Genomic DNA, 19,485 nt, shown 5'->3' on the forward strand with positions numbered 1-19,485 from the left:
GCAAGATTTATGACTGAAATTGCATTACTGGAGACAGAAAATATGGCCTTGAACGTTATTATTACGAATCGCAATCGCGGTTTGGATTGATGGAATTTTCGCATGTGAAAAATTAAAACTGTTCGGATAAACCTTCAAAGTAAATATTAGTCATAGTTATTTGGATAAGACAACTAGTCACTGGGGTAAAATATTTTTTAGATATTAGCAGACCCACATTAGCTTCACACGTTTTGATTATTGCAGACAGTGTAACGCCAGAAATCGATTTTGAGTAAGCCTGATGCAGATAGGCGTAGCTATAGCTAAGAGTGCATTGAGCGAGACAAGACTCCGATCAAGCATGTCGAAGGTAAACACGGTGGTGGTTTTTGTGACTGCGTCTGCGGCGAACCGCGACACCACCATCCAAGGTCACCTCTCGACCATGCCTGCACTGTTCTACGTCTGTATTAGCATTGTCTGGCGGCCTTGTTGTCTGGGCAACTTTTTAACGTCCAACTGTGTGCTCTAGTTGATTGATGACATCTCCGGCAATGATAAGTGCAGTCCCATGATAATTTAAAGAGGACACGCGCAGCCACAGTTTCAATACAATGCGCTGAACATATCAACGAAAATCATATTACATTGTTATTCGCTCATCTATGTTCACTGGCTTGACCTGTTAAATCTTAGATCTGACAGATTCGACATTCCTTGGTTTCGGATCAAATTTACTCTGACATTCGAGAGAGCTGATCAGCATTAGCACAAGTAAAATAATGAAATGAATGTACAGGTTGGATAATTCGTTTCAACTTACGACAGTACAGACATTATTCTGAAACTATTTCATACTTATGAGATTGCTAATAGCTTCATCCAACAGTTCCTATTTCTATGTAAGTTTATTAAAACGGGGCTCAGCCTTCATGAAAATGAGATTTTGTGTTCGAACAGTTCTTGGCTGAAAAAGCAGTCTAATTCTAAAAAATAAATAATTACACGCTGATTGAACTTCACACTTGAATGTTCCGTACCTGAAAGTATGCGGCAATTACAATATAAATGCTACCAATCTTGCTTCATACAATTGTGTCACGTAATGCACAAAAAATAACCAGAGTCATTTATCGGTGAAGGTAACGAATTAAGCGGTACCTTTCAAACGGCTGCACCACGCGTATGGTCGACCTTACCCTGGTTGCTGTCGAACCCAATTCAATCTCAAATTATAAAGCCTTCGAGAATTAATACTGTAAGCGTTCACTTTTGTGTTGCGAAATTTCATCGACCATTACAAAAGATTGTCGATATGAAAAGTGCGGTTGGATTACTATCTGATATTTTCAGAATAGATACAGTTAATTAATAATGAATCATTGTATTGAAAAGGGCTCAATTTACTTATTAAGAGATGAAGATTTATTAATTAAAGATAAAATACTCAAAATAACTGCCTTCGTAGAAGGTTTTTTAAATTACATATTGAAATAAATATTTTATCTATTTTAAATTATGTGCGCGGTTTCCAGGCGAGCTGTTCGCATTCTAATTGTCTTGATAGCTCAGTGGTTAGAGCGCCCTACCTGGCGGTGGGAGACCCAGGTTCGAGTCCCGGTCGAGACCTTGAATGCGGGCTGGTAGTCTGGTGGCCGATTGTATTAAAATATAAAAATTTATACCATCCCCCGCGTTTTTCAGATACCTAACTATTAAATCTACATGATACTCTCGATGGTAACTTGATCGAATCGGCGATCGCACAAAGGCCCGCTCGACTGTTTTTCCCCCTCCTGCGCCCACCCCTGTCCCCGACCGCTCTCACGAGATTCTTATTTAGATTCGCTTCCGTCTGATTGCTCTTGGTAATCTTTTCACTGGGTTATTGAATGTCTTCCCCGTGCGTGTCGAGCACCGAAGGAATCTCCCAGAGATCGGCGCCGACGTGAAAAGAATCGGCCGCCGATATCATTTGAAACCACCATTCTCAATTTCTGGTTTAAATGCAGAAAATAAAAGGACGTCCATTTGCTTTGTGTGCGAACTCAGGGGGTTGGACTTGATAGGTTGCAATCATAACAACTGGAATTTATTTCAAGGTTTTCTTACTTCTTTACTTTGTGATGTCGACTGTTATGAATAAAGACAATTATGTTTATTTGGCATCAAGTTATGTATTTAGAACCTTAACAGCTCAAACGGGGTTAATTTTTTTGCACAAAACCATTCTGATAGCTTGTATGACTCCGCTTTTTACTTCTCTCTCCTTATCTTTTCAAAAGGATACCATGTTGTTCAAAAATATATTTGTTGATTAATATAAACCGCAACGGACACAAATGGCCATTACTATCGTGAGCCTCGGCGTAACTAGATTTGGTCAACCACAGCACTTCGTAATCATTGTTACCCGTTTCCTTGTTGCACAGTACAATCTAATTTCACGGCAGCTAATTTGCGGAGTAATTGGTGCCATTTCAACAATTTGCTAGAATAAAACTACAATTTACTATTATTTTGACTTGGTTGCTAACGTCTGAGCTTACAAAAAAACTGAAAAACAGAATCGTTCGGGAAATGTGTCGCATTGAGCGCAGCGCATCCACACCGCGTGAAAATCTTCCCGATGCATCTACGTTGAAAATAAAATTTGAAGATTTATGCACGGTGAAGAGCGCGACGTTGCGTTGCCGCACACCGGGCTATTTTCAACCAGGTTATGCTTTAAATAGCGCATTACGATAGGATTTGGTTTCACGAGTTTTTCCCTGTTCCCGGCCTCAGAGCGTTCGTTTCTAGTGGCAGCGCCCACACAAAGAATTTTTCTGTGCGATGATTCCCCTGACACTTATTGACGTTGCCGCCGTGAAAACACTTTTACATCTTTTCATAGTTTTATTTTGATAAAGTCGACGTCTATAATCCGTTAAAAGTTTCGAGACTGTGCTGCCAATTAGTAAATGGTTAGATTTACGACTTCTATTTAGTCAATGCGCAACGTTTATCACGATGTGTGTACATATTACAAAATAAAGTCTGTTCAAATCTGTTCGCTATGAAATAAAAAATTGCTTCATGGATTTTCAAGCGGTTTTTACTAATTGATGAAAGCAAGCATGAATCAAGATGAAGTTCTGGGTTGGCAAGGGCAGGCAGATCGAAAAGAAAATATATTTTTATTTATATTACAAAGATTCTCATTGCGGTACCGAAATGATTTATTTATTGTGTAACGTGCCACATAACCATTTGAGGTACAATTTTTCCAAAAATTTGCTGTCAAAAAAAGTATTTAAAGTACCTGTGGGAAAAAGAGTAATTTAAAGATTGCATATTTCCGAATGTATGTATCTTCAATCCGAAAGATCTACTGAAAAGGTGCTAGGATCTCTACAGTATATCCTGAGATTAGTAGGATTTCGACTGTAATTTTGGTATTTGATATGTTAGTCTCAATTAAGGCTTTTGGAAGTATGCCATCTTTTTTTACTCATTTGTCCATATTTTTTTGAGATCATACTGGTAACTATAGGATTTTTCTAAATAATGGTCCTTCTCCATTGTTCATCATCATTTACAGTTAAGTAGACTCTTGTGTCATTAATCATGATCATTACTAAGTATAGGTAATAAATAGTACAACGTATGCCATTAAAATGTATCTAGTAGGATGATGATGGGGTAGCAGGTTGGAGGCGACGTTCAACAATATGAAGGTACCTTTCTGCCTTGTGCCTAAATAGCCAGCATCCGAATAAAAACTCGATAACTGCTAATTCCTCTTGCGCACCTTTGATAGTGTTCACATTGCATACTGTTGCTGGCAAATAACATGCGACAGAACGAGACCTGAAAGTAATGTTTGCCTAAAATCTGCCGCCAGTGAGGGTGCCGCGCCAGTCAGATGCTCGCACGGGACCCTCACCAGCGCGGGCCTGAGAGCGGCCGCCGCGCGTGCTTGCTAACCCGGTAGCCGCTTGTGCTTGGCTCCGGGGCTAAACGCCCGGAGAGTAACCTGTGTGTTTTGTTGTTCGCAGAGTTGAGCCCCGCACCGCACCGGCTTGCTCGCTGACCGCCGAGCCGCTAATCTAGCTTTTTACGCGCCCCACCGTCGCCCGCCCAGACCCGCACCGGCCGCCGCCATGCTCGCGCACCAAGCACCGCTCGCCCTCTACTAAACTCAACCGTCAACATCGATAAGAACGCGTGTGATAATAATATTTTAATACTCGCCTAAATAAGCTTGCAACGTCGGTGTCTTTAATTCTAACTTAATTGTAAGATTAATCAACTAGTAAGTAGGTACCTAGCGTGGTAGCCGCGCGTGAATCGTCGCGGAACTGCGTCCCGTGCGTGTGTGTAGTAGTGTAGTGAGGGTGCGCGATCGCAACGTGAGTGCAGCAGCAGCAGTCTCTCTCGCCGTGTGACCAGTGCATGCTGAGAGCGCGCGGGCGCGCTCGCTCCCCGCCGCCTATGCGCCGCACTCGCTCTGCGTAATTGCGCGCGCATCTACCGCCCCTGAATTTTATGGCAGCAATGGCCACCATGGTGAACATGAATAACCTCTTAAACGGCAAGGACTCACGTTGGCTGCAGCTTGAAGTGTGCCGCGAATTTCAACGGAATAAGTGCTCGCGACCTGACACCGAATGCAAGTTTGCGCATCCTCCAGCAACCGTGGAGGTGCAGAATGGAAGAGTTACCGCCTGCTACGACAGTATCAAGGTGAGTTTCAATATGTTTTGTTTTTAGGGATTCGACATATCAGCAATGTAATTCCATCAAAAACTGATGCAGCTGCGATTTTCCGACTGAACAAGAAACAACCCCTCAAGGCGACATTTCGCCGCCTCTATTCCGCTCGCCGACCTCAATCCCAAGGCTAGCTTGAAGTGACGTCATAGCCGCCGCCGCCGCGCTGTCGGTCGTCTATGTTGTATGGGAATTGGCGTAGCGCTAACATAATGAGCAGGACGATGACTCGCAGCCTCAACTTCTTACTTCTCTATCCATATGTATAACACAAAAACGAGTACATATTATGCTACTATCTGGTATACTTACCAGTAGTTTCCTTATCTATAAAACTGAATTAACATGAAAATAATACATTCAGTTTTATTGTATTACTCTGCATGCACAAACGCAGATTAGAATTAAATTGTGACCGTTGCCAAAATTAATGTCAGAGAAAACATTAATATTTTACATCGATTTGAACAAATAAAACGGTTTATCGGCAAGTTTGCTCGGCTATTACGTGCTACAGCCTTATCAACACGGTAGAATGACGTGATAACGGGTAGGTAGGTATTTCGGGCGAATGGAGGGCGATAAAAATTAAAACTGACATGTAAACACGCACCTCCGCCGCTGCATCGCCTCGGGCCGAAGGGCCTTATCGCGATTATGTCCACTCGTTCGACTCTCCAAATAACACAGTCCGTTTTATTTACTAAAAATATATTTATCACAGATTTTTTCATCATCCAATTGCATTAAATTAGCGTTTAGCATTCTATAAATGTAATTCATTATTTTCAATTCAACAAACCGTTTGCTTGGTAAATCAACAGATAAATAGAAGGCGTTTTCTCATTTCTTAATACCTATTTCCCTTCGTATTTTCCTTTGATGCTTGGTTGAATAACGCGATCAAGAGATAAAACGCACTGGGATCGAGAGCGAGCCAGCGCGCCCGGTAAAGATTTCCACGTCTGCCATCCCGCGTGCGCTATTCAATATAGCCATGTTTCTAACATTACGACTAGGATACATCGCCGATGGCGGCTTTCTGAGCACCGCATCATTGCATTGGCTTTAAAACGACGTTCCTGCTTCTTCAAGAACTACTCAATGTTATTTCAGCAGCCTATCACAAAGTTGTGACAAAAGGAGTATGATAAGAAGGATATAGTTATATATTTTTTAATAAAATGTAATTGCTTGAAGATGTTTCATGAAACTAGGATAAGACTGAGATACAACATGTCGTCACCCATCGATACAAATTACGGCGAGATATTAATATCTGTGTGCGAGTGTACATTCAGTAACATGTGTGAGGCTGCAGTAGGTAATTCGCTTAAAGCCGGGCATGATGTTTAGTCCGAGACTCTAAACAATGAGCTGTCGTACATTGTGCGGGCTTTGTGCGCCCTGGTGGTATCGTGGTATCGCCCCGTCGCCTCCACACCGCCTGCACTCCACAATGCGTTCGCTTCAATGCCATTACCTTATTAATCGCCTATCTCGGACTTTCCTAAGTAAACATCGATGAAGTTCCATTCGATTAACTATGATATCTGGAGCTTCTTTTAGTACCTATTTTTCTCAGAATCTGGATTCAATTAAATGAAGAATTCAGCAAAAGCTTACAGTTTCAGATAACCGATTTTGCATAAGTCTTCAATTCTGCATTCCTATATAATATTCAACTTGCTAAATTGGAAATCAGTTACAATACATCCTTACTGATTCATGAAAACTGAAAGTCATATCATATGTACATGTAGGTCTTTTTTTAAAACCTTACAAGTTTTATCCTCACAAAAAGGCAAAGCCGCACTTGGACCACACGATAGCTCAAGGAAACTTTAAATAATCCCCCGGAGAATGCGAAATAGTGCATCGTACGTCGCTCCGGCGCTAATCTGCACGATAAAAAGCATCTCGAGGACGGGGAACGCCGCTTATACTGTTGACTGGCGATGGAGCGTCCAGATATTTAACTGGGAGGACGAAAAAGTAAACAACGGCTTTGTGAGGTGCACTAGTGCTGGCTCTTTGAAGCAGCCTGCCCGGCGCCCGCTGGACCGCCGCCCGCCTAATCGGCTAAAGCGAAAACTTCGTTCTTTCATCACTGAAACCTGAAACGGTGTTGTTATTCGATTTTCCGCTGATATAATAAGGGTTTTGTGTCTGTTGTCAGTACAAAGCTAATAACGCGGATACGAAAGAGGCAAGTACGCAAGCACTAAACTAGATAACAATTTGGTATCTGGGATGACGACACGTGTAATATTGTACTGCTTGTCTTATTTGAATTATCGTTTTTAAAATCATTTGATTTAATTTGCTTACAAGATCCACACATTCAACAAATGCACATGAAGTATTTCATTATACAACGTTGTGAATGTTATCACACAAAAGTTGTCACCGCTTCAGAGGTACGCACATAATCGCTCGCTGATCAAACAAACCCGCGGTTTCACCCATGCCTCGCTCCGCGCCTTTCGCGAAACGTCTCCCGTGATTAAGCCTTCAATTACGCGATATGACGAGGGGGTCATATTTGATTAGGCTACGTGTTGTGTTGATTAAACCGAGCTTATTGCCTTATTCACTTAACCTCACCCACGCCACTGATATCTACCTGGCGAACGATGTGTCGTATTGTCAAACCGGATTCGCGATCGTCTCATCACATCACCTCCGACTCTCAATTTGCTGACATTAAAACGACCATGAAACACTGACCGCTAACCATGACGTAGGCGTGCGCAGACACACAATTTTTTATATTCATGCTTGTATTATTAGTTTTGTGCTCTAAAGTAAAATCAACGTAGTTGCAATTTATTTTATAGAACTCGGGCCACAGTTATGTCATCAATACGCTGTCTGTCGTTGTGCCTTGCGAAATCAACTAGGTAGTGACTTCATCTTAGTCAACAACACTGTGACGGTTGACTAAGTTCTCTTACCACTTTTTATGATACAATTACATTGTAATGTACTGTAAATACAAGACGAGGGTGATGAAAGCACTCTTAACTTTAAATTCAGTAACAAGGCAGCGAATGATATAATTTTTTCTCCCTTCGTAAAACCTATTAAAATCATCGCCCAGATTAACACCAAAAAAGGCACTAAACCATTGTACAATATCCATGTCAGAAACCTACGCATTGTGTGAACAGCCTGCACGCATAACAATGTACTTTGTAAAGGGCAGCAGTGAAAGTGTGCGTGGGTTCTGGCGGTCTCAGTTCGCACAGCTTGCAGTACCTACAGTCGCCATACGTGGGCAGTGATAGATGCACCGGCAGTCGCCGCCACGCCGCCGACTCAGCACTCGAAATAGAAGTACACAACCAACTCGTCCACCCACATGCCTGCTTTCATCGCAGAACTGATTTGTAAGCAAACTCACCTCAGTACACAAAATTTCTTCCGCTTTATAAACTCAACTGAAATTCAACTTCAATAGTTGTGTGTGAACCACTTTATCAACACGTGGAGGTTTCGATGATTGCTTCTTGCAAATGAAATCATGTAAACGGCCATTGATGATGATGACGTCCAACATCAGCTTAGAGAATATCGTGAAGCAAAACGATTAAAATTTGTGGAGTAGCTCTGCCTCCATTTCCGGGAAACTACAAATTGTTTGCGACTTGCATTTCTCAGTGAAAGCAGAAGATTGTGAAATTTTGTCTCTGACCTATATTATTATTTTTGGAACTCATTCCGTTCCGTCTTTCGGCGAATCCAGCAAAGCAATCTATGGGTCTTTCAAAACATTATTATCAACAAATTCAAGAAGCCTTTGATAAAGTCCGATCATCTCAACTCGGCCGTTCGCAAATGAGCAAACAACTGCTAACAAATCTGGAGCAAAAGCTATTGCTTTGGGTACTCCTCTGGAGAGGTTTTCAAAACTCGCCCGCCAAGTGTTCCGCTGCTGAACATTCAGAACATTCGGGGCATTTAAAAGCCGCCAGTAATCTCAACTGGCGAGCGTTTTGCGCCACGCTGAAGTTGTTTCATATGTCGGATAACTTTATGGACTGCTAAACACCAGACTATTCTAAGCAAGACATTCTACACGAAAAAATATGAAGAAATCATATTGCTATATGCAGTACAAAGTTATCTGCAATGTCAATCGTGACTGTAACATAGGTATAATTAGTAGATACATCATAGATGAGTAACAAAATAATAAAATTGTGAATATTACTAAGCATAATAATTATGTATTCCTATAATTAACCCAGAAGTACAAGTTACAAACAAGGTCACCAATCTTGGACTGGAGATTGTTCGTGAACCTTCACGCGTTGTAGATAGGTAAGTAGACGTGGCCGAGACGGCGGACTCTGTTAGAATACCGGCACCGTTACGTGATTCATTATACCTATATAGGTAGTAGATATACGTATGTCTGTCTGATCGGACCGTCCTGCCTCCGAGACCGCAATGACGAGAAATTAGCTATGGAATGTTTACTGCCTACGTGGTTCACTTATAACATGTAATTGGAAAAGGATTGTATTTACTGTATCGATCAAACACGTTTTAATAAAGACATTTATCGTCTGACCGGACACACCTGGCATTTAGCTAATTGGACGTCATGCAGTTACACTAAATACCATTATTATCCATAAAATGTCCACGCGGCGGCGCTATGTTGAATATAGTCAGATTAGAAAATTGAAATACGTAAACATTACAAATCTTGAAATATGCTTTAATTCAATAAAATGTAATGAAGACATTTAATTGCACAGTATTTATTGTGCAAATTAGGACTCAATTTAAGACTTCTAAATATACGATCCATCGAGCAGGGTTACGTTTTGCCAGCGAACGTTCATTAAGTTTGTGCAGCAGAGAGCGTTGTGGCGCACTCGTCGCGTGCTATCGTTTGCATTAGTTTTTAAAAATCACTTAATCTGACCTGGATTGAACGCCAGCATGCTTCAAGTAATTGCTGCATAAATTGTCGTTCTCGTTTTAATTGTACTACGTTTTGGTAGCCCACATTTTTTTAATAAATAAGATTACACGTAAGTGTTTTTCTTATTTTAATTTTGCGCAAGGAACGTCATAAGAAATGCGAGAGCAAAAGAAACGATTTCTTAAATGCTCACAGGAAATGGAGCAATCAAAAAACAAAGTCTCGTCGAAACGATGCGTTGATGCTTGCGATTGTGTGTTATTATTTTATGAAGACCGGAATCTGAAGTCGTTACGCAGTTATAAATAACAGATTTTAATAAGATGTCCAACTTTCACGTTGCGTGATAAGTGGGGTGTCACGTTCCGTTCGCTCTCGGATTTCGCCACTCGCCGTTCAAATTGCACACAGGCTGGCATTCGTGCGCTCTCTTTGCATCTAACCAATAACTCATTATAACGATATTAATTTAAATTATTATAAATATAGGCTATTTAAAATATCGGAGTGTGAGAGACTACGTGAATTCTTTATTCACACTCATAGTTTGGCCATATGTCAAACTTTTCAGATGTATTCGCTGAATTTGTGCTTTCTAAAATCGTCACTCTCTAAATTTAATCTTTCCACCAAGCGCAGAGCGTGGATGAAAAATACTGTCGTGCCGTGTCCATTAGGCAAAGTATATTTTTAGATGGTATTCTCGGCGACATGAACTTTCATTCCACTTTCAGTTAATACCGTCCAACAATGCTTTTAAAGTGTCTCAACATAATAGCAGAAATTAACCCTAAATACTCATTAGTGGTGGTGACGCCTGAGGATGATTTTAGTAGAATTAAGACCGAATGGGCTATTCCCACTATACCATTTCCAGAGTCGTCAATAAAAAATACCACGAATCGTTCGCGAATGAGGAGGGGCGGCGCGCGGCGCATTCCTACATGCCGCGCATTTCCATCCGATATTGCGCCGCCATTATGCCCTGCTCCTCGGCTCCCGCCCCGTGGGCCTCACCCCGCCGCCCTTTAATTAAACAGTGAGGCCCGAGAGACACGTCTCCACCACCAACGTGGAAAATCACGTAAATAGCTCCAAAGTTATTTCTTCACTTCAGCCCATCCATCCTATTGATAATGGAACTGGATTGGTTTCCTCGTGTTATCGTTCACATGTGATGTCATGCTCATAATCAGTCGATTACCGGGAGCTTGGGTAACAGCCTAGCAGAATTACATTAATAGGAGGAACAAATAAACTGATATTTAGGAATACGTTTATCATGGCTTAATATTGCACTCGGCAATGGCAAGCAAAATAGGTTCGCGATCGTTGCTCGCACAACATTCGTTGTTTCCATGGCAATGGCTAGGTGAAACAATGCGTGTAATTCGACGACATTAACCTCCTTTCTCGACACATCCGCGTAATAAAATAAAGGCGGCTCCTACAGGGCTCGTAATGACGCCAGAGGCCCCGGTGTCGGGTGTAGGGTGTAATGAGCGCGACTTATCTGCGCTCATTTGCATGCCGAGTATCAGCCTCGACCTTGGCACTTCGCTTGCATCACGATTCACGTATACAACGTACCGAATTCGACGCCACGCCGGACGCATGGTTACGTCATCCGCTGCCGCCGGTGCGAGACTATTACGCGATAGCGAAAGTCTAGTCTGGCCCTTTACGGCAATATTGAACAACTCCAGTCTACAGTGTGAGGCAAGCAGACCGATCATGTCAAATGTGGAACCCTAGTCAAATACAAGGATAAATTGCTAGGTTGGTTAAATATTTTACAAACTAAGCAATTGTTTTAGGATGACTTGATAAAGGCTAAAGACTTTCTACTTGTTCATAAGTTATATCTTCTCTGTCTTCTCTGTCACTTTTAGTCATTAGCAGGACGGAGAATCGACATTTCTATGTTGATTTTATTTTGTACTCTGTGCTTTCGATGAAGCATAGGTATGAATAATCCGAGAAGCCAGCATTTTTAATAAGCTTTTAAATCAATAGTTTTGAATGCCCGCTAAGACTCCTTCTAAGAGTCTTATAGTAATCTCTAACTTTATGGTTATGTCTTGGTATTGTAAAAATTCTAGAATTTGAAGCTTTATCTTCAATCCATCTCGTGATACAGTAGCCATAAATCTGAGCGTCTGGGGGCTTAACACTGTCGGAGCAGATCGTTATCCATACTTAGGTCGCTACTCACCGTTTCGCTGAATAACTTAGATCGACAGGCAATCGCTTCGCAAAAGTGCATTTTCAGCCGGAGGCGAGGCGCGGGCTCGATGTGCCACGCTTTAGCCCCGACGACGCTTTACATGACAATTGCGATGTCCCCGGGGCGAGCGCCGTCGTCGCGACTCTCAGATGCTCCAGTGGCGTCGCTATCTCGCCGTTTCACTACCTTTTGCAATATCGAATGGTTTATTAAAAAGGAACCCTATATTTGTACTTGTGTAAATGTAAACCCTCGTCAGTAGCGTTGCTATATGAAAAGAATGGAGAACCAGTATAAGGAATGCCATCTTGATATTTTATTGTAGCAATGGCGGAGTCTATAATCGTAACTGCTTTGAAACTCCACACGAAGAAATTAAAAATGACACTAAAGGTTTTGGATTTGATTTCTAAGATAAGAAAAAGAAAGAAAACATTAGTATGAAATGAGTACAGGATGGAATTTGGGATAACTTGCACAACAGTAGTTGAACACAACGCACATGACTGAGGCACCATTATATTCGTTTTGCTTTTACGTAGTGAAAGGTGTGAAAGTCTTGTTGGTAGCATGAGTATTACTCGTGACGATAAATGTTACATAATTCGGGGGAGCTAAGTTGAAGTGCACTTCGTCAGCCCGTTCCCAACGGTCAATAAAAGAGAAGACGAGGAGTTCGAATTGGAACTGTTCTTTCACGACTACGTTTGCATAATTGAATACGCTCACTAGTCGCGTCACGCGCGCCTCCATCCAACTTAGCATCCTTAATTGGCCTACGTATTATTTGCCAATTAAAGTGAATTCTCATCGCGGACGTGACACGAAACCTGTATGGATTTCACGGGAAAGAGGATTGTCGGCTTAGGAACTCCCCTAAAATTATTTTACCCAAATACATTGTCCACAATAACTCGTTATAAATATGAATACCATGCCAATTCATGTCCGGTCTGGTCGTACATGTTTGCTGGTGACGTACATCTCGTAAATAGATTCACTCGCCGCGACATAAACAAAGCCTACGCTAATGATACGACGTCTATAAATAATGACACATCCAAATGACTCATAAACTGGCCAAGTAGAAATATCTGCAATCTTAATAATATCTACAAGATTTAAAAAACTTTCTACATAGTGCAGTGACGTTAAGAGTTGCAAAACCTGATTCACAAGTTATGAGCTATAGCTCTATAGAGGACATTGAGCGCTTCTGCATCACAATCCGCCATACTTGATCTGCAATGTGGTTGCTAGGGACATATATGCGATTCGATAGTACCGTTAGTATTACTATTAAGTAATCTGTGATTATAGCCTGTTATTTTAGTTACAGTTGAGAAAATAATATAATCTTTGATACCGGCTTTATAAGAAGATGAAGGTAATTTCAAAACATGATACCGATTCTTTTGGTATACATGCCTATCCAAGAAAAGAAAAACGAATTAACGGAACATAAATCACCAGTAGCTGTTTGCGAATGACGCAGATTGTAATGGTTGCTAGTTTTCATGTCTTGGCACAAGCGTTACACAACTTCACAATATTTTTACCGGCCACTACTAAGAGTTGGGATTCAAGGCCAGGCGCGCCGTAGGAATCGAGTTCCTGATCCGTCCGGGAAGCCTCTCGCTCGCTCCCGCCCGGCCGGCTGGAATGCGTGCAAAATAAACAAGTCTAACCGGTTTCGTTTCGCATCGTGAGCTTTGCCCACTCCAAGCCAAATGCAGTCTTTCTCTAATCCTCAACAACTTATGTATTTACCAAGAACTTTATGTTATATGTTCAATCTAAACATTCACAAATCGATGCAGTACCAGCCTCGTGAGATAAGTCGGCTTATCGTCTGTGCTAACTTATTACACGTTTGTATACAGCGATGAACACTGAAAACTGACGGTTTTACCGTGTTTCAGTGGTGGCTCTCATTTCATTTTAAATAGTTCCGATCTTGATGTTCCTAATACATGTATCCTGATTCCTAAAGATTATGATTATAATATTTTAGAAAAAGATGAATCAATTCTTCATTAAATGACTCAATGTATTAAATCCACGCCATTCTTTATTCAGTTTAACAATCGGCATCGACCGAACTATTGTTAGATAGTGAAAATCGATGCATTGCCTTCGCCCTTCTAAGGTCGCGCAGTGGCATAACCCTTTATTATATTTTGACACGGTTGAACTTTGTTCGGGTCATGCTCAAAAGTGGACTCCTTAATACTTTGATAAGAATCGCATCAATATAAAGAACTAAAAGTTCATAGGGGTCGTTTGTTTTGATACTTCTTTATGGTACGAGAGCTGTGTCATTATTTATGTTGCAAAAAGCACGACGTGGAGCATCGGACAATGTGTTACCGTTCACGGCGACCGGCGACCGATAGACGACAACGCCCATATATCTCCCGACGGAGCGTGATGTATTGCCGCCGATCACACCTCACTACAAACTAACTAGCCACGACACATTATATCCCCACATTATCTATAAATGTCACGTGCTCAATCGATACAACAAACCTGAAAAGATGTAATACCTTTTAATATAATCATTTGTTGCGGATATAAGTATAATAGCGTGTTCACAATTTCCTACGGTTTATGGCTGTCGTCCACTGATCGTTCATCCAAAGTAGTGTTTGCAGGAAACATTGAAATTAGAAAAACTTAAGGCAAACGCAGAACGAAGGTTCATTTGAGTCGTTTGATTAAATCGCGTTAGAGTGGGAAGTCCCTGATGACACCCGAAATAATGCGACAGAATGGTTTTTACGATGGTGTTTACATTCGGTGGTGAGCGTGGCGTTGTCGTGTTACGTCGTGAGATGCTCCACTCAATTAGCGCGAGGCGAGGATGAGTGCCGACTGACAGTCGCGCTCGCTCCACGATTCTTGTTAAGTGGTGAGCATTCATTATTTAGCAACACTTCTCCTACAGTTTTCGTGGCCTTTTTTGCGTTTTATGAAATGAAGTTCTGTTTCCGAACGTCCGAGACACGGAACCTTTCTTGAGTGCTGTTGAGATTTGAGGATCATGCTATTAACTTTTTTGTATCAACTCTGAGAGCTTCCCGATTCATTATCCAAACAAGTTCTTGAGTTTTTGCTTTAAGCATTTAGATCTCCAATTACAAATAGAACTCGTTTAATCATATCACGGCCATTCTGATATCTCGGCATTAGGTACTCGTCATTGGTAGACGCATTATGACGATCATTTTGTTCTACTGTTTAAGTTTCGACTTAAATCAAAGGCTGTTTCTAGTTACCTAGATTGTTCAGCATAAAAATATGTTGCAAAGCGTCTGAAGAATTATGTGCTAATTGACCTTGGTTGGTTCATCAACCTGTTAGTTGTCTGATCATAGACGCGAGTCTTTTTTCTAAGTACTAAGTTACGTAATTCATAGTTTGCTCAATAAATGTGCTGAGAAAATAATTTATGTTTAATGTGTTAACACGAAAATCATCATCAAAATGTAAATATTTAAGTTGTTTGAAGAACTAGGGATCTCCCCTATTTTCCGGAAACACCCAAGTGTAGAAACCCATTTTTTTTAAATTTCCTACCACAAAAGTCACATAAACTAAAATACAAAAATATATTCATAGAATAAGTAAGAGTAGGTCCACAAAAATCTTAAGTCGCCAACCGTGCCTCACAAACACCGCAATTAAAAATAATCCCACAGGTCGGAGTAATTTATCAATTATTCAGCGCCCCAAGTTTGCACACAATTAACTCGATGAGATTTTTTTAAGTACAAAGCGAGTGTTGAGCGTCGGAATGATCGCGGCGCAGTACACTGTTGTAAAGTAGAGCGGAGTAGAGTTTTTGTCGGCAGGTTCGTTAGTCGCTGCGAGGTGACGCCGCTACAGTACGTCCTCGTGCTCGAGAGCGCTCCTCCAACTCTTTAACTGCCTACATGAAGGACACTTCACGGTGCACTCTCCTATTATAAACTGCGCTTTTAATGGTTTGCGCCGATTTTAATTATTTTCGCCATTTTTGGCTCACTTTGTTCGTATCTGGAACAGAGCTAAAAATATAGTAGGTACACACGTAAGAGAAGTTTTTTTACCAACGGAGTATATTATTTTTATGTCTAGCCACTAGTGTTTCGTTCGTCTGTGTCGTATACCACGTTAACTTACTGTATAAAATCCTACTAAAGTAATTCTATGCAAGATAATGAGACTCTCAGTCGGAATCTCGGGACGAGTGCACTTCAACCTAAGAGCACAAGCCCATGCTCCAATCTCTAATGAAGACGTTCAAAGGATTCGTCGAACTTAACTGTTATCATCAACACTTGGATTAACACGGCTGAAACGTTACACGGAATGGTATAGCCGGAGCTCACACATACAAATATACTCATTCCGTTATCGCACTAAACTCATATTCAGGCGATAATCCCGTTAGTTTGCAATAGGCTGACCGCGTCGGATGCAGCCCCAACAAAATCTATTAAGTGCGCTAGGTCGCTTCAGCACGGCGCGATAATGCAAGCGCGCGTTGTAGCGTTTACCGCGAGTCGCGACTAAACGTTCGCGTGTGCTCCACGACCGCGGATTACCACACGCACAATATCCACCAAATTGGATAATACACTTAAAATACAATCGCGCTATGAACGCGCTGTAATCTAGTGACGCGGCTGCCGATGAGCATATTAATTTGTCGCGGGAATAGGATTAGCGGGAGCAGGCGGGAGAGCAGCGCGGGGGGCCTGATGCGATCACGGGCTTACTATACTCATCCAAAGCACCGTAGCTCTTAAAATTACTGTCTCTTGTATTTTGATAGGATAACTGTCTAGTCTAGGACAAACACAAACAAACTTGTTAATTGCCATGAATTGTTTGATTACTTGTGCAGTATGCACAGAAGCTGCAAACATCCGCTCTATTCAAATTCGTATGTAAGCATTTCAGAACTATCTAGTACTAGTCCGTTCTTAGTCCCATAGGAACTACTCCCCGCACCCGGATAATAAGTAGCTCTTGGGCCTTTCTCAGATTCTAGACTATGTGTGTACCAAGTGTAATTCCAATGAGTTCAGTAGTTAAGGCGTGAAAGCCGGACTGATATACAGTCAGGGCAGTAAACAATAGATATCCCTAGGCTGGCGTCGCTATCATCGGCTTGGCTAGTTTAAACGCTTTTTGCGAGTTGGTTGGACAAAACTGTGGGAGCTACTTCGGAACGGCAATATTTCTTAGTTTGACAGCGGGATCGCGGCGGTGAGATGTTGCGCGCCTCCGCCCGCCGCCACACCGCCCGCCGCCTCCGTCTTGCAACTTTCAAAGCGTCGCGCCGGAGTGTTTCGCTTCGCAAAACTTTTAAACTGTACACTTTATGTTCTTTATTGTCTTCACGGGGCTCGTCTATCTGCGTAAAATTTAAACATCTACTTTTCCCAACAAATCGCAGTGTGTAAACTTCAACAATTTGAAGTTTTCACATAATACCGAAGCGATCAACGGTCATTGAGGACTTACGACTGTTTCCCGATAGCATGTAACGAACAAACATCCGTTGTTAACCTCCTAGCAACAACAGAACGACCGTTGAGTCTCTTATGTGTTGTGGACACGCTACTGGTTTTTCAGATAGCTCCGCCCTTAGTGTGTCCTCTCTTAACGCTCCTCCCTTCGCGTCTTTCGCTGCCCTACTTGTTGAACGGGCACGATGAATGCTTATGAATTTACCACTCGTATGATTCGCTGCTCACCTTTATAGCAACTTAATAATGGACAAGGTCTGTAAAGCGACATTATGTCACGTTTTTTATAAAGGACATAGGAGGGTATACTTTGAGGAGGTCACATCTATTGAGAGAGCAACTTGAAAAGTGTCGTATGTAAGTCAACAAGGAGAACCCAGGCGCGGTCGAGCTGTACCCGTGTCAGCTTAAATCGAAATTTTGCCGTGGGCCGCGGCGGATAGCGCCAGTTAACTTGTAACTCACTTTTGATGTATCGTTGTTTTTGTAGAGTTGGAAGCCTTGTAAACATCGCAACGGGAAACTTTTGGGTCGCCTGTCCACCATTTCAGATATGCTAGCAAGATTAAAAGACTTCTTTTCACAATTTTGCGTTTTAACAGCTATCTCAAATAACTGATCTGATTTTTACATAGGAAGTGAAGTCAGAATTGGTCAGGGATTTAGATTACTTTCGGCCAGTAGGACTTAATGAATGGCGTCAGATTGTAGAGCATTGTGCAGTATTACACCAGAGAGGACCGATAATAAAACAATGCTTGAGCCCGACGGTTTTACGAGCTGATCTCGGGTGTAGATAGTGACGGCAGAGAATAAACAGCGCGTAAAGTCATATGTTTAAACTTAACGCTTTTCTACATATATGCAAGAGTATCTAGCAAAAACGTTTTGATCACACTAGCATGACCTCGTTCTGTGGCCGGCTCGTACTGACTGACGAATCTGCCTTAGAATTGGGCATAAGAGCATTATGAAGACACGTGTGACATGTAATTTGTCAGTATAGTAGCCAACAAATGTTAATAAGTCACGTCCTCACACAATGAATTCGTACCCAATTGATGACCAAGAAGTCGCTTTGATTGCAAACTAACTATTATTTAGCCCCTTCTGTGAGTCCTTAATCTCTCCATTTCCAAGTCTCATTAGGAACTCTGTTTGCACATAATGATATGTTTTGTTACAACAAAGATTTAGGGCCACAGGGTTGTACAAAATTTGGCCAAATTATAAAGGAATAACCCGTAGTGTCGGGTACTTATAATCAGCATATGATCATAGCAATAGGCGGGTAAGTGTACTCACCAGTCGGCTTCTACGGTTTATGTAAATGGCCGCCGATAAACCGACCTCCACCCGCGCGGCGACGCTCATTTGCATTCATAGGCTCGTAACCCTTCCTCGCTCTTCTGCCGCTTATGCAGCCTCATCCGCAGCGCTCCAGCGTAAAACTGCTGCTTTGCCTTTTGCACGATAATTTACGACTCCCCATGTAATACGTCCAGGCGATATGAGTTCGGCGTGTATCTTCCGACCGTGAGGTCGCGGTGTTACCGTTCGATTTACATATTATATTAAACTCACAGTAGCCCGAGTCCCTATTCCTCTTCGCCACCGGCCGTTACGCTCCAACTTTTCTCAATTTTTCCGCCCATAAAGCGCCCGAAACGAAAGTTTCTCCGTCCGCCGCGTGAGGTCGAGTGTAAATACACTTTTTATAATGTACTTAGTCACTCTGTCGCCCCTCAAAAAAGACTTCGTTTAATAAAGACTTTAAATGACTTATTTTTTTTAATTTATATAAAAAATACTTGCTGTTTTAGTCAAAATCCATCATGTGTAAATTGAAACTGGCGATGTTAACATAATAAAGTCAAACACGAATTAATTAGACATCGTTTACCACAGTGTATCAGTTACATGTTGAAGCATAACTTGTTTAATTTCTGATTAAATTACGCTCGCATTTCAGCTGGAATGGTATAGGGCTGTCACTTTTTGACTATTCCATAAATTAGACTGAATTGTATTCAGTAAATGTATGTGTGTAAGTCGTCATT

The 19,485-nt window shown here is 41.6% G+C and overlaps 1 protein-coding gene across 21 annotated transcripts in view; it reads left to right on the top strand.

The window, feature by feature from the left end:
• Mbl (muscleblind) overlaps positions 1-19,485 on the top strand; it is a 220,533-nt gene that overhangs the window by 164,648 nt on the left and 36,400 nt on the right. For 18 of the 21 annotated variants that reach the window (XR_010276559.1, XM_049852287.2, XM_064035152.1 and 15 more), the window contains one exon: positions 4,023-4,710. The exons of the other annotated variants lie outside the window; for them this stretch is intronic. Coding sequence is in view for 17 of the 18 variants with exons in the window: in XM_049852287.2 (XP_049708244.2) it covers positions 4,513-4,710 (198 nt within the window). In the remaining variant the exon portion in view is untranslated. The remainder of the gene's footprint in view (positions 1-4,022; positions 4,711-19,485) is intronic. 21 annotated transcript variants of the gene reach the window in all.

This window comes from Helicoverpa armigera, chromosome 6 (assembly GCF_030705265.1).
Source record: "Helicoverpa armigera isolate CAAS_96S chromosome 6, ASM3070526v1, whole genome shotgun sequence".
NCBI lineage: Eukaryota > Metazoa > Arthropoda > Insecta > Lepidoptera > Noctuidae > Helicoverpa > Helicoverpa armigera.